At 54.6% G+C, this 13,621-nt stretch overlaps 1 protein-coding gene across 5 annotated transcripts; it reads left to right on the top strand.

Moving 5' to 3' along the window:
- Positions 1-340: 340 nt before the first annotated feature.
- Positions 341-13,621, top strand: LOC101939634 (growth-regulated alpha protein-like). 5 transcript variants are annotated; one of them, XM_065595919.1, is made up of 5 exons: positions 11,055-11,187; positions 11,606-11,872; positions 12,397-12,523; positions 12,625-12,708; positions 13,252-13,621. In XM_065595919.1, exons 2-5 carry the CDS (start codon positions 11,617-11,619, stop codon positions 13,310-13,312), a joined length of 528 nt encoding a protein of 175 aa, XP_065451991.1. In that variant the 5' UTR covers positions 11,055-11,187; positions 11,606-11,616; the 3' UTR covers positions 13,313-13,621. The 5 variants fall into 5 exon arrangements, with proteins under 5 accessions (XP_065451996.1, XP_065451992.1, XP_065451993.1 ...); XM_065595924.1 differs by lacking the exons at positions 11,055-11,187; positions 11,606-11,872; positions 12,397-12,523; positions 12,625-12,708; positions 13,252-13,621 and adding exons at positions 341-564; positions 914-1,040; positions 1,141-1,224; positions 1,763-2,712; XM_065595920.1 differs by lacking the exons at positions 11,055-11,187; positions 11,606-11,872 and adding an exon at positions 360-564.

The following is a 13,621-nucleotide window of genomic DNA, read 5'->3' as shown; positions in this document are numbered from 1 at the left end:
AGGGAGCGGGGTCTTGGGATGCGCCTTGCCCTGAAGGCCCAACCCCCCCCCCCCCCTGCAGGGCAGCTGCGGGAGCCGGCAAGCTGGGCGCTGTGCTCTGGGAAGAGGCAGCTGCAAACAGCTGGGAGCTGCAGGGGCAGCCGCTGCCTCTCCCCATGGAGCTAAAGCAGCGGCCCCTCCCCGCAGCTCCCAGCGGTTTGTCACCTGGCTGAGGAGCCGGGAGCGACGGGACCCGGGAGCTGCGGCCGCTCCGCTCGGGGCGCCCTGGTGGCTCCAGGCGGGATCCCCGAGCCCAGCCCTTGGCGCGGGGCCGGGGCAGGCGGGGCCCGGCTGAAGCGGATTTCTCCGACCGCTCCTCCCCCTCTGCCCCGGGAATGTCCCGGCCGGGTCCCCGCGGGGATAAAAGCGGCTGCGGGGCGCTGCGGAGGCTCAGAGCTGAGCCGAGCCCAGATCCCCAGCACCAGCCTCCGCCGCCAGCCCGGACCATGAGCCGCCCCCGGAGCCTCGCCCCCGGCAGCCCCCTGCTGCTGCTGCTGCTGCTGGCCTGCGCCGCGCTGTGCCGGGGTAAGGGGCTCGCTGCGCCGGGGTGGCCCCGGGACCCGGGTTGGGGGAGTCTCGCTTCCCACTGGGGCTTGGAAGGACGGATCGGACCCAGGTGTCCGAGAGCCGGCCGCATGCGGGGAGTCTCGGGAAGGATGGAAGGGACCCAGGTGTCCGAGAGCCGGCCGGATGCGGGGAGTCCCGGGGGATGGAAGGGACCCAGGTGTCCGAGAGCCGGCCGGATGCGGGGAAGGCCCGGGCCGGGGGCATGGGTCAGACCCAGGGTGTGGGGCGAGGGGTGTCTCCCGGCCGCCCCCCTGCAGAGTATCTGGCCGCCGGCAGGAGCTGAGTCTTTCTCCCCCTTCCCGGGCAGCTGCCCCCATGGCCGGCGAGCTGCGGTGCCAGTGCCTGCAGACCGAGACGGCGGTGATCCACCCCAAGCACATCGCCAACGTGGAGCTGATCCCCGAGGGACCCCACTGCGGGGTGCCAGAAGTCATGTAAGTGTCGGGGCCCTGCTGCCCCCCCCACCCAGCCTGCGCCCCCTCCCCGCCCCGCCAACCCCCCGCTCACCCCGCTCTCCCCTCCGCCTCCCCGCAGAGCCACCACGAAGCAAGGCATGAAAGTCTGTCTGGAGCCCACCGCGCGCTGGGTCAAGCTGATCATCACCAAGATCCTGAACAGGTACGTGCCCGGGGGGTGTGTCTGTTTGTGTTGTGCCAGCGGCCCGTGGGTGCAGCTCTAACGCCCGTTGTCCCGTGTCATGGGAGCGTGGGCAGCAGACTCGGTCTGAAGCCGGTGTCCGTGTTGCAGGGACAAGGGGCGAGAGGGGCCACTGAGTCTTAACCGGTGGATACTTCTCATTACAAACGGCGGGGCCAAGCTGGGCCAATCCGTCCAGCTCCATTATAGGGGGAGAAACTAAGCCCAGGTGTCATGTAGGAAAACGAGTTTAAATAAGTGTCTGTACTCTTCGCCATTAACCCGGGCTGCTACCCGTACCTGGTGGGGTCCCTGCCACTAAATGCCATTGATGAGATGTATCAGCGCTGTCCCTATTCCTTGTGACACACACAGCGCCCACGGAGGGCAGCTGGAGGCTAGTGCACAGGGAATGCAAGCTCAGAGCCTGGAGCGGGGAAAGGCAAGAGCAGAAGTGAGTCCAGGTGAGGTCTTTCCGGATGTCACTTGTAACGTGTGTTCTGTTGTCTGACTGTTGCAGTAAATCGACCAAGCTGTGAGGGGAGAAGAGGACATGAACAAGGAACTACAACAGAAACTACCTGTGTGTACAAGGGGAAACCAGTGTGAGAGACAATGGGAGCCCGAGGCTGGATAACTAGCCATGATGAACTCTCTTCTTTTGAAGGTCTGATAGACCAGCCTGCGCTCCATTCAACTTCCACGCGTTCCACTGAGTTATTACAACCTGGGCTTATTTATATATTTATTAATTCATCTCTGTATAGCTCTTCAATGGCTAGGTAGTTTTTTTGTTAAGCACCTTAGATCTTCCTGATCACCTGAAGGGATAATGCTGCAGTAGTGGTTCAAGAGTTGGCTTGTGATTAATCTAATACACATTCCAAATAGCCCCTCCCCTGGGATCCTCTGAGCAGCTCAAGGTGGGAGTACTGTGGAGCTGTGCCTTTCACATGGGGCATGTGCAGGATGCCTGCTGGGTTGTGAATAATCAGAGTTTCAGATCCTGGAGCTGCCCAGCATTGAGCCAAATGTGTAAGATTACAAAGTGAAATCCAATTAGAACAAGCACCGTAAGTTGTTACACTCCTGAAATGTGTTGCCAAGGCACATATCCCTGGGACACAGAATCATTTGCTTGGCTAGGTGAAACAGACTAGCAGCTATTCTCCTTTCATAAAGATTGCTTTTCTATAAAAATGTGGCTTCCGGTCACTAGCTGTCGTTTCTGCAAACTCTTTAGGGGTCTGTTTTGATGTGTTAAATTATTTCTATGCAATTTAAATATTTGGTATTTATGCTGAAGGTTTAAGAACAGTAACGTTCTGAACATCCTTGGACATTTTATGTCTGCATTGTATGACATACTGTCATGTTCTGTGTAGAAGTGGTATTACAAATTGTACTGCACTAAAATATTTTCTGATTAAAAGTGGTTTGAGTCTTCAACTCAGTTAAGTGTTCATGTCCATGTATCTGTCCCAGTGGGATCCCGGGGAAAGTGTGGTGTGGGTGGGAATTGGTAGGATACACACCTGCCTCCAAGCTTCATCCCCTTTCCTATTTTATGTAATGTTTGTCTGCATTCAACAGACTCTTGGGTCCAGAGTTGCAATATTTAAACTCATCATCTGCACACCTCATTGTGAAGGGAAATTCAGCCTCGGAAAGTGGTTTGTGGCTATGAAAGCTGCAAGGACTTGCACGTTTGCTTAACTTGCCTTGAGACTACGCATGTGCTTAAAGCGCCCTGCAAGATCAGGCACATAATGATTCTTTGCTGTTCTAGGAAACAAGACAGCGCCAAGGACAGAGCCCAGAAGACACTCGCTTTATATATAAAGTAATTCTCAGGGCATGTGCATGCTCTAGCAGTAAATAAAAAAGGGGGTTGGGGGGTTTAACTGTAGACATTTGTAAAAGCGCTGTGCCCCTTTACCTGGTTCCATCCTACCTGCGTCTCATGGAGGATATTCCCAGAAGGAAGTGTTAGCCCCATAGGCACAGATTCACTACATCGTCCATGGACATATAATTTAGTGGGTGGAAGATCAAGTGCTGCTTCCTTGTGGAATTTGGGCCGAACCCCCGGCCTGGGGCCGCTCCTGCTCCCGCTGAAGCCAATGGGAGGCTTGCGGCGTGGCTCTACTAGACCGCCTGTGCCATGGTGGGGTTTGGAGCCTCACAGCCTGACCCACACGGGACCTGACTACCAGTCCGAGGGTTGGGCTGGTCTGAACTTGCCAACCCGAGACTTTCAGGCTCGGGGCCCGCCGGCACCTCCCGGTGCTTCATTTTTGCCAGGGCGGAGTCCCAGCACCGCTGGGTTTGACAGTCCATAGCCCAGCACCGCTGGGTTTGACAGTCCATAGCCCAGCACCGCTGGGTTTGCTGTGCAGGGCCGCCCAGAGGATTCGGGGGCCCGGGGCAAAGCGGGGGAGCTGTGGCCAGCGCCGGCTTTAGGCACCGCGGGGCCCGATCCCAAGGAGCTGCCGCCCAAGTCCCGCCGCTGTCTTTGGAGGCAGCGCGATCGCTGCCGCGGAGGAGGGATCCTCTGCCGAAATGCCGCCGGAGACCGCGGCAACGATTGAGCAGCTGCCGCCGACAGTCCCGGACTTCGGGGCAGCTCCTTGGATTCCGGCGCTGGCTGCGGCGCTTGTACTCACCCGGTGGCGGGCCGGGTCTTCGGCGGCATTTGGGCGGCGGGGGGCGGGGGGGTTCAGTTGCTCCGCGTCTTCGGCAGCACTGAAGGGCCCCCGCCGCCGAAATGCCGCCCAAGACCCGGACCGCCGCCGGGCCAGGGCTCGCGGGACCCATGCGGAGCCCGGGGCCTGGGGCAAATTGCCCCACTTGTCCCCCCCGGCGGCCCTGTTGCTAAAGCACAAACATTGCTGGAGCCCCGGTACCTCTTTCATTAGGAATTAAGCACTGCCGCCGCCTTGCTGCGCTGAGCTCCCAGCTGTGAGTGCCTCTCGCTTCGCAGCCCCACCGGCGCACTGCGGGGACTGCCCGCAAGAGTGGGGCCCACAGTCCGGGCTGGTCTCCCTGCCTCGCAAATCAGCACCAGGGAACCCTTAAAGCGACACGCCACAGTCATGTGATCTAGGCTACACTCCTGACTGAATAAGGCTGAGTGCCCCGAGTTGGAGATGACTTTGTGCATCTCGCTTGAGCCATGTTGAAGTCAGCAGCCCCCACGCTATGTCCAAAAGCCCATTTCCCCCCAGCACAGGCGTGTGCCTCTCTCCGGGGCCACAAGGAAAGGAGCAGGAAAAGAGGCCTTTGGAAAGCAATATTCAGAAGGGTTAAATCCAGAGCACATTTGTCATTGTCATCTTTGTGCTCCCGTCAGGAGCAGGTCGGTCCCTTTGGGACACCCACTTCACCCAGGAGTCCCAGGGGACGTGCAAAGCATTAAACAAGCATGACCGAGAACAGGATCATTCAAGAGGAAAGATGTTTGTGTGGTTAAGGCACTAGAAAGAAGGAATCAAGGAGAACTGGCTTCTGTTACACAGGAAGATTGGTAGCGCTGAGGATATTGGGGGAGATGTTTGGGCCCCGATTCAGCAAAGCACTCAAGCACATGCTTAACTCCCATTGACTTCAGTGGGAGTTGACTGACTTACTCTGCTGACCTACAAGCTTAAAGTTAAGCACGTGGGTTCATGTTGTGTTGAAACAAGGCCTGATGTTCACAGGTGTTGAAAACCCACCACTCCCATTGACTTCACCACTGTTATTTTTACTGTTTTATACTTGGATTTTAAGCTCTTTGGGGCCAGAGCCTTCCCTTCCTCATGTGTTTGTGCAGCGCAGATCACAGCAAATTAAACCCAGATCCCTGCTGGGGTTCTTAGGCCCTGCCACAGGACTGATAGGGGACAGTGCTGCCTATGGGTTAGAGCATTGGATTGGGACTCAAGCTCTGGGTTCTAGCTCTGGCCTGATGGGTGAGCATGAGCAAGTCTTTGTCTCCATTGACCAAGTCGATGAAGAGCCCAAAACAAGAGCTAGGGGGTATTAATACTAATTCTCCTGGTACTATGAAGATGTCCTGACCATACAAAGACTTGTCCAGGTTTAACTTGACACACTGAGTAGTTCCACTGAGTCCGCTGGGATTAGTCACAGTACAGAAGATTAAGTCTTTGCAGGATCACAGTCTTAGTCTAATAATCTGGAGACTCAACCATGCCACTGAATTAAGTTTTTCATTTACATTTCCCACAACTCATGTAAGTCTTATTTTAGGCAAATTTTGCTTCTTACTGCACCACTGTAAAGCACAATAGGTAATTTGGTGCAGAAGAGAACAGTAAATTAAGGGGCTTTAAAACCCTCTATTTCACTGCTTTGATATACCACCGTATTTGTAAGAAAGCTCAAGTCTTGGGTAATGATTCCATTTGCTATTTATTCCACAATAATTATGTGGGCAAAGCCACATTGCAATGCTGTCAAACGCACAGAGGAAAAAGGAGACAAAAACACCACATCACTGCTGGGCAAACACTTTTCACAAAGTGATTACTCCGTAGCTGACCTCTCAGTCCTCAGCCTAAAAGGAAATCTACATCTACACAGCAACATCAAAAAGATGAGCCTGCGAGGTTACATTTATCACTTCACTAGACACTAAAAATCACAGTCTTGATAAAGACACTGGTTTATTACAATAATTTGCCTTTTTTATGTCCTCTGGTTCCTTACAATATGTCAAACTTCTTCTGCTAAACAATCCTTCCACCTTATATCACTCTAGTTACTTTTCCCAGACCAGTAGAGCTCTGTGTAGTTCAAAAGCTTGTCTTTCACCAACAGAAGTTGGTTCAATAAAAGATGTTACCTCACACACCTTGTCTCTCTAATATCCTGGAACCAACACACTGCAAACACGTATTCCCCTGGCATTTTCTTGCCTGGCATCTATTCCACCAATCATGGGGACTGATTCTCTTCTCACTTACACCAGTTTTACATCAGGGTAATTCCACTGATTCTACTAGAGTTACTCCTGAACACATCAGTGAACTGGGCGTAAGATGAGATCATGCCCATGCTGTTTAGCACTCTGTAAACAAATCAGCACTATGTTCATCCCCTTTCATCATAGTCTTTTACTATTTTCTTAGAGCCAAGAAGGAGTTACAGCAAGCAGACTATAGCCAGAATATAGCCAGTAGAGATATGACTTAACATTCCTAGGCTCATCAAGGAAACCTGCACAACACGTTCAAAAGGCAAGCCTGGGAACTTAAATTCATAACTGCTGGATACTAAAAACCATCGATTTAACAGAGATGCTGGTTTCATGGTCCATTACAACAGCTTGGAACAAACCTGCTGCCTAAAATCACTCTCCATAGTCCTAAAACCGCAGAAGTGTTATTGCCCACTTCATTTTAAGTCATCTCTTACAACATGTGTTAATGCCTTATGCTTAGCAATCTGTCCCACCTCGTATTTAGCTTGGACACTCTACTTTATCCTCCAGACCAGTGGTTCCCAAACTTTAACAACCTGTGAACCTCTTTCACTAAAATGTCAAGTCTCGTGAACCTCCTCCTAAAAATGAATATTTCCAGGGATTTTCTCCTTTACCTGAGTATAAATTATAGACTCATAGACTCTTTAAATATATCAGAGGGATAAATACCAGGGAGGGAGAGGAATTATTCCAGCTTAGTGTACTAATGTGGACACGAGCGAATGGATATAAACTGGCCGTGGGGAAGTTTAGGCTTGAAATTAGATGAAGGTTTCTGACGGTCAGAGGGGTGAAATATTGGAACAGCCTTCCGAGGGAAACGGTGGGGGCGAAGGACCTGTCTGGTTTTAAGATTAAGCTAGATAAGTTTATGGAGGGAATGGTTTAAATGGAAAAACATTATTTTAGTCAAAGGAATACCGTGCTATGGCAGGTAAATAGTATAATGGCTAACGAGGGTCAGGCTGGAGAATCTTGCCTACGTGCTCGGGGTTTTACTGATCGCCATATTTGGGGTCGGGAAGGAATTTTCCTCCAGGGTAGATTGGCAGAGGCCCTGGAGGTTTTTCGCCTTCCTCCGCAGCATGGGGCAGGGGTCGCTAGCTGGAGGATTCTCTGCTAATTGAAGTCTCTAAGCCACAGGATTTGGGGACTTCAACAGCAGAGTCAAGGGAAAGAGTAAGGACGGCTTTGTGGCCTGCATCATGCAGGGGGTCAGACCAGATGATCATAATGGTCCCTTCTGACCTTAAAGTCTATGAGTCTATGAGTCTATGAATAAGTCTGTTATAAGACAAGGCTCCTATATTTCATCAAGGAGTATCAGATGTGAAACAGCATGAAGGTATTTAAGAAGTCAACTCAAAGACTTCCTCCTACACAAGCATTCAGGTCTTGAGCAGTCCAGGCAAACAACGCACGTTACAACAAACTTAAACTTGTTCTTCATGATCATTTTAAAAACAATACTAGCTCACGATTTAATTTTAAAAACAGCAACAAATATCCACTCCCTTTCCATTTCTAATAAGGAGTCTTGAAGTTTAATTCTCCTCAGTGTGATAGATATGCTTGCTTTGATCTGCTTAGCTCTTGGACGTCCAGGGGCTCAGGACTGCCGCCCCCCTGCTGTCCGGGGTCCCTAGGGACAGCTCTGTCCGCCATTAGGGAATTTTTTCCCCCGAGAACTCCCTGTAACATTTCAGGAACCCCCAAGAGTTCACGAACCCCAGTTTGGGAACCACTGCTCCAGACCTACCTAAAGAAGAGCTCGGAGAAGCTCAAAAGCTTGTCCTTTCAACAGAATTTGGTGCAATAAAAAGTTGTCGTTTTACCAAACTTCTCTCTTTCCTACCCTGGGACCAGTACAGCTGCAACAGCCCTGCAACCAATGTCCCCAGGCAGTTAGTCTGTGTGTTCTGCAGTGATTTTGAACAGGGTCACTCTAATTGCAGGGCAGCTGTGTGTTACCCGTTGTAAAGGGGGAAGCTGGGGCTAACTAACAACACACCTAGCCCTCTCCTTTAGGAAGTCGCAGGGAAGGCACCGTCTTACCAGCAGCTCATAAGGCGCTCCGAGCCCTGGTCCAGAGTCCCCGAGCTGAGTCAGCAAAGAAAGGTCCCCGGGAGCCTACACGGCTTCCAGTCAGTCCGCCCCAGCTTCCCTTCCCTCCCCAAGCAGCCCGGGCTCGGGCGGGGCAGGGGGGGTCCTTCATTGAGCCCAGGCTTGCTTGAGCTGGAAGAGCCGGTGTTCCTGAAAGGGGTAGGACCCCCCCCCACACACTGCCCCGTCCTACCCAATCCAGTGGTACTAACGGGTGTGGTGCCTTTCCACTGACGCCAACGGGCACGTCTGTGGGTGGCTAGTAGCCCGACCCACGGGCTACACGTCTGTTGCCAGCACACTGGCGTGAGCAGAATTGCAGGGTGATCCGGTGGAACTGGAAATCACCCCTGCCCGCCCCAGGGTGCACATACACACTCGGAGATGTCAAGCTCTTCCCTTCACAGACGTGACAGAGCAAACTCCTTTAGCAGGGCTCCCCGGGAGCTGATGGGAGCGGGCTGGTTTCAGGGAATAGGTGATCCACGAGGCATTTTTCGCGCTGCACAGAAACACCAATGGAAGGGCCACAGGCAAATGCACCCCCACGGCATGTTATAATCCACACCGTTGGGATGCTAAAGCACATTCTCCAGCTGGCCAAACAAAGGAGAAAGTGGGGCCATATCGGGAAACCAGCTGGGATTTCAACAAGCGGCTTTGCCACCCGTGCCGGGAGGTGACCCCACAGGCACCCTTCAGAACCTCCCACCAACAGCGCTCTGGATGGGTTATGCGTGCTACCTGCTGGGGGGACATCGAAGAAGCAGTTGTTTCTGTGTCCCTTGTCCACCTAAAACACCAAGTGAAGGCCATGGTGAAACCCTGGCCGCTCGGAAGGGAAAGGGAGTTTCGCCCTCCCTTATAACTGCAGCGGGACAGGGGCTTAGCACAGAGCTGCTATCGGTTTGTCATTTGTAAAGGGAGAAAATGGATTTTCACAGCCTACTTGCTGCACAAAGAAAAATCAACCGAAGATCCGCGGGCCGAAAATATTCCTTGAATTCTGTCACTTTTTCTCCTCCTGCCAAATAATGGCACAACCGGGAACACAGGGACTAGTGGGAAACACCGAACCCAAGACGATGGTTTTGACCTGTAAAACACCCCTCTGGCGCTCTGTGCCGGTGACAGACCTCGCCCAGCATTGCATTAACAGCTGTGCCTGCTTTGGTAGGAGGACCGGGATTGTCACTAGGCGAGCATCGCCTTCCCCGGGACAGAGCACACTTGAGAGCAGTTCCACACCCACACGCAGCGCCGCTCCCGGGTTTGGAGTTCTGGGCAGAGAATGCCCCTTGGGGCACATTTTTCTTTCGGAAGCTTGGGTGATATGGGGCGGATCTTGCAGCTCTTAGGGGAAGCTCCCACTAACTGCAGAGGGAAGTTTTGCCTACGGACTGCAGAATCGGGCTCCATTTCTTTTGTGGACTGACTTGGTTGAGAGGCGTCTGTACTTTGAACAGAAAAAAAAAACAGCCTCACAATTGCTTCCTATTTAAGATGCTTAATGACCTATGTCCTGGGTTTTCTGCATAGCCGCTTCTTTGTTTGCGTGTGTTGCAGTTCCCAGAGATCACACTGTTCTGAGTGTCTGGTCATTTTCACGGCTTCTCCATTTGCCCCATATGGTTGCCAGAGCAAGAATTGTCCCGAAGTGCTCTCGCTTTCAGACTGGAGACACAGAAGGTCTCACTCACGGTTAAGTTAGTGTATGTAAATACATAGTCATGAGACTCTCACTGGGTGATTTGTCCCTGGCTTGCTGTCAGTCAGAGGCGATGATCCAGAAGTGGAGTGTTGTTGGCGCCGATAGTCAACAGTGAAATACGAGTTCCTGCTCGGCGCCCCGGGGATAACGTAACAGCTGACTGCCAAGTTGCTGTCTTAGCTGCCCCTGGACTGTGGAAGTTTTTCAGTGTTTCGCAAGCCTGGAGATTGCTGCGTACTAATGATAACCCCGAGAAAGCAGGGGCCCTCCTGCTTCCCAGCAGATAACGCTGCTGGGGCGGGTCGCTGGGGCTAAGGCAGTGCGGGGTTTCCCGAGAAGTGAACCAGTCTCCCAAAGGGAGTAACAGCAGCCTCGGGCAGAGCTGTGCGCGGAACTGGAGCAGCGATGGGCGCTGCACCCCAGGGAGAGCCGGGAACTGGCCGGAGCAGCGAGGGAGACTGGGGCAGGAGAAGAAGCGGGCGGGACCCGTCCCGCTCTCTGCTCCGGCCATTCCCCCACCCCGGCGTCGTTGTAAGAATTTGGGCCACGGCGCCTTCCTCTTTAGCCTGAAATAGCTCGTCCAAAGCACACGGGCAGCCCATGGCCCGAGCCGGCCTCCCTCGCCCAGGGGCACACGGGCTGCCCCGCCGCGCGGCCACAGCCGCGTGTGTTTGTAATTCAACAGGAATATCGAGCCACGAAGCTCTCGGTCTTAGGGAACTCGGTTATCAACATTCAAGGGAAACCGCCCCTGGCAGGGCAGGGCAGGGCAGGGCGTGCCGGGCACGGGGTGTGGATCGCTGCTCCGGGGGGAAGGTGTCCGGATTTGGGGTTCCGGGCGGGGACCCCGGCCCCCCGGCCGATCCCCGAGCCCAGCCCTTGGCGCGGGGCCGGGGCAGGCGGGGCCCGGCTGAAGCGGATTTCTCCGGCCGCTCCGCCCCCTCTGCCCCGGGAATTTCCCGGCCGGGTCCCCGCGGGGATAAAAGCGGCTGCGGGGCGCTGCGGAGGCTCAGAGCTGAGCCGAGCCCAGATCCCCAGCACCAGCCTCCGCCGCCAGCCCGGACCATGAGCCGCCCCCGGAGCTTCGCCCCCGGCAGCCCCCTGCTGCTGCTGCTGCTGGCCTGCGCCGCGCTGTGCCAGGGTAAGGGGCTCGCTGCGCCGGGGTGGTCCCGGGACCCGGGCTGGGGGAGTCTCGCTTCCCACTGGGGATTATGTAAGAGGAGGGATGGTCCCGCTATTGTGGGGAGCTTTCCTGGCTTCTGCACTACCCGTGAAATGGGCTAGTCGCTCCCACTTCCTTTACCTAGAGGCCTCCCTGCCCTGGAGGACACCCCTTGCACTCCCCGGTCTGGCAGAGTCCTTGTAACCCCCCGACAAGGCTGGGCCCAGGATTCCTGGGGTCCCTGATCCCCAAGACTGCTGTGGTCACCTGGGACAGGCGCTAGGGTGTCCCCACCTTGGGGTACCCTCTCTGCACTGGGCACCTCCCCGACCCACTGGGCATTCCATACAATGTAAAGCAAATACAATGTATTTAACCAGCAATTAATTTTTAAAAGAATAAGGAAAAATGGGGGAGGTTAAAGGCAAACACATCACCCGGCTCTGTGGCAGGGGACATCACAACCAGTGTCTCTGGGATGTCAGTGCCGCTGGCTGGCTCCAGTTGCTCACCGCACCCCGCTCCAGACGGCTCCAGCTCCAGCCCCAGCTCCACGGTTCTAGCTCCGGCTCCACTCGGCCTCAGCAGGGCGGCTGCTCTGCCTCCAGCCCCCTGGGCTGCTTCTCCGGCCCCTCTGGCTGCTACAGCTCTGCCCCCAGGACAGGTCTGCTCTGTGGGCTGCTTCTGTGACTCTGCTCCCAGCTCCGACCGGCTTCCTGGGCTGCTGTTCTGGCCCTGTGAATCCTCCCAGCTCTGCTCCCCAGCTCAGCTCGGGCCCCTGCTCTCTCCGTAGCTCTGCCCCACTCTCTGCCCCAGGCAATTCCAGCTCACACGGAGGATGGGACTCTGGTCTCCTGACTCCCTGATTAGCTGCCCGCCCTGTCAATCAGGCTGACCTGGAGCATTGGCCTCTCCCCATTGCCCCTGGGGACTGTCAGTCTCAGGGTCCTGATTTCCCATCAACTCTTCCCCTTTCTTTTGGCACTGGGACTTAGCCAACCAAAAAAAAACCCTCACTGAGTTTTAGTAAGGGGACAACAGTCCCCTTACACTTGGAAGGATGGATGGGACCCAGGTGTCTGGGAGCCAGCCGTATGCGGGGAATCCCGGGGGGATGGATGGGACCCAGGTGTGGGGTGTCCCCGGGCCGCCGGCAGGAGCTGAGTCTTCCTCCCCCTCCCCTAGAAGATGCCCCTATGACCGGCGAGCTGCAGTGCCAGTGCCTGCAGACCCAGGCCGCGTTGATCCACCCCAAGCGCATCGCCAACGTGGAGCTGATCCCCGAGGGGCCCCACTGCGGGGTGCAAGAAGTCATGTAAGTGTCCGGACCCTGCTGCCCCCCCCCCCGCAGCCTGCACCCCCTCCTCGCCCTGCCAACCCCCCGCTCACCCCGCTCTCCCCTCCGCCTCCCCGCAGAGCCACCACGAAACACGGCAAGAAAGTCTGTCTGGATCCCACCGCGCGCTGGGTCAAGCTGATCGTCACCAAGATCCTGAACAGGTACCTACCCTAGGGGTGTCGCTGTTTGTGTTGTGCCAGTGGCCAGGGCCCCATCGGAAAAGGGCCAAAATCCCAATAACGTGTAGATAAGATCTTGACCACAGTCCCTGGTAAGAACCTTTCACATAGGCCCAAATTCCACAGCCTGCTCTGAGGCATGAGGCCTAGTTAACAATGGACAATACATGGCTAAAGAAAAGCTGGGATGAGCAGGGAACAACCTTGTATGTTTCATCTACACATAAAGGTGAGGCAGCATAACTCCAGGTGGAGAGCAGGCATTGGGAGGCTAATCATGCGTTATAGGCACATACCTCACTGAGAGGAGCCTTGCAGGCTACTCCCTGGTTCAGGAAGAGAATACGGTTCATGTTCCCCGGATGCCGACCAGAGTTCAGGGCGAGGCCTAACATGATAGTGTGAGTTATGCCATCCTCCCTCACAGATGCCAGTCCCAGTTCACGGAAGCGCATTGGTAACCCATACACAGTTATCATTGCTGTGCACTGTTTACTATGTTCTTTTTGCTTTAAAACCCTCCAGTAAGATACCTGTGGATCAACCTGCCTTGGCAGACACCGTCATTCCGATGGACCGAAAATAAGGATTTAACTTACCCATTGCAAGCGGAGAATTTAGAGGGATAACACCTGTGTATTAGCAAACATGTTAACCTGAGCTATGGGCGGAGCCATTATGTCATCTTTTAGACTATTGGCTTATTGTGCTAATCTTGTCTTGCCGCTAGAATCTATCCAGGGGCTCGGGAACTTCCACCCCGTCGCTTCTCTCCGCCCACTGGCACCCTATATCATCTATTGTAATCAATTGTTTAGCCGTGTCTCACTGAGCCTAATAAGCGAAGTGACACTCCGCCAGCGCTGTGCGTAATAAACCCTCATGCTTGACTCTA

Source organism: Chrysemys picta, chromosome 5, assembly GCF_011386835.1.
Source record: "Chrysemys picta bellii isolate R12L10 chromosome 5, ASM1138683v2, whole genome shotgun sequence".
NCBI classification, from domain to species: Eukaryota; Metazoa; Chordata; order Testudines; family Emydidae; genus Chrysemys; species Chrysemys picta.
Note: the sequence above shows the minus strand (reverse complement) of the source record. Positions and strands in the feature narration are given on the sequence as shown.

Excerpts from the sequence above, each read along its gene's own strand:
- LOC101939634 (XM_065595919.1), top strand. The coding sequence starts at position 11,617 with ATGGGGGAGGTTAAAGGCAAACACATCACCCGGCTCTGTGGCAGGGGA. Across the intron at positions 11,873-12,396 it reads CAGCTCTGCCCCCAGGACAG|ATGCCCCTATGACCGGCGAG; the intron begins GTCTGCTCTGTG and ends CTCCCCTAGAAG. Across the intron at positions 12,709-13,251 it reads GTCACCAAGATCCTGAACAG|TAAGATACCTGTGGATCAAC; the intron begins GTACCTACCCTA and ends AAAACCCTCCAG.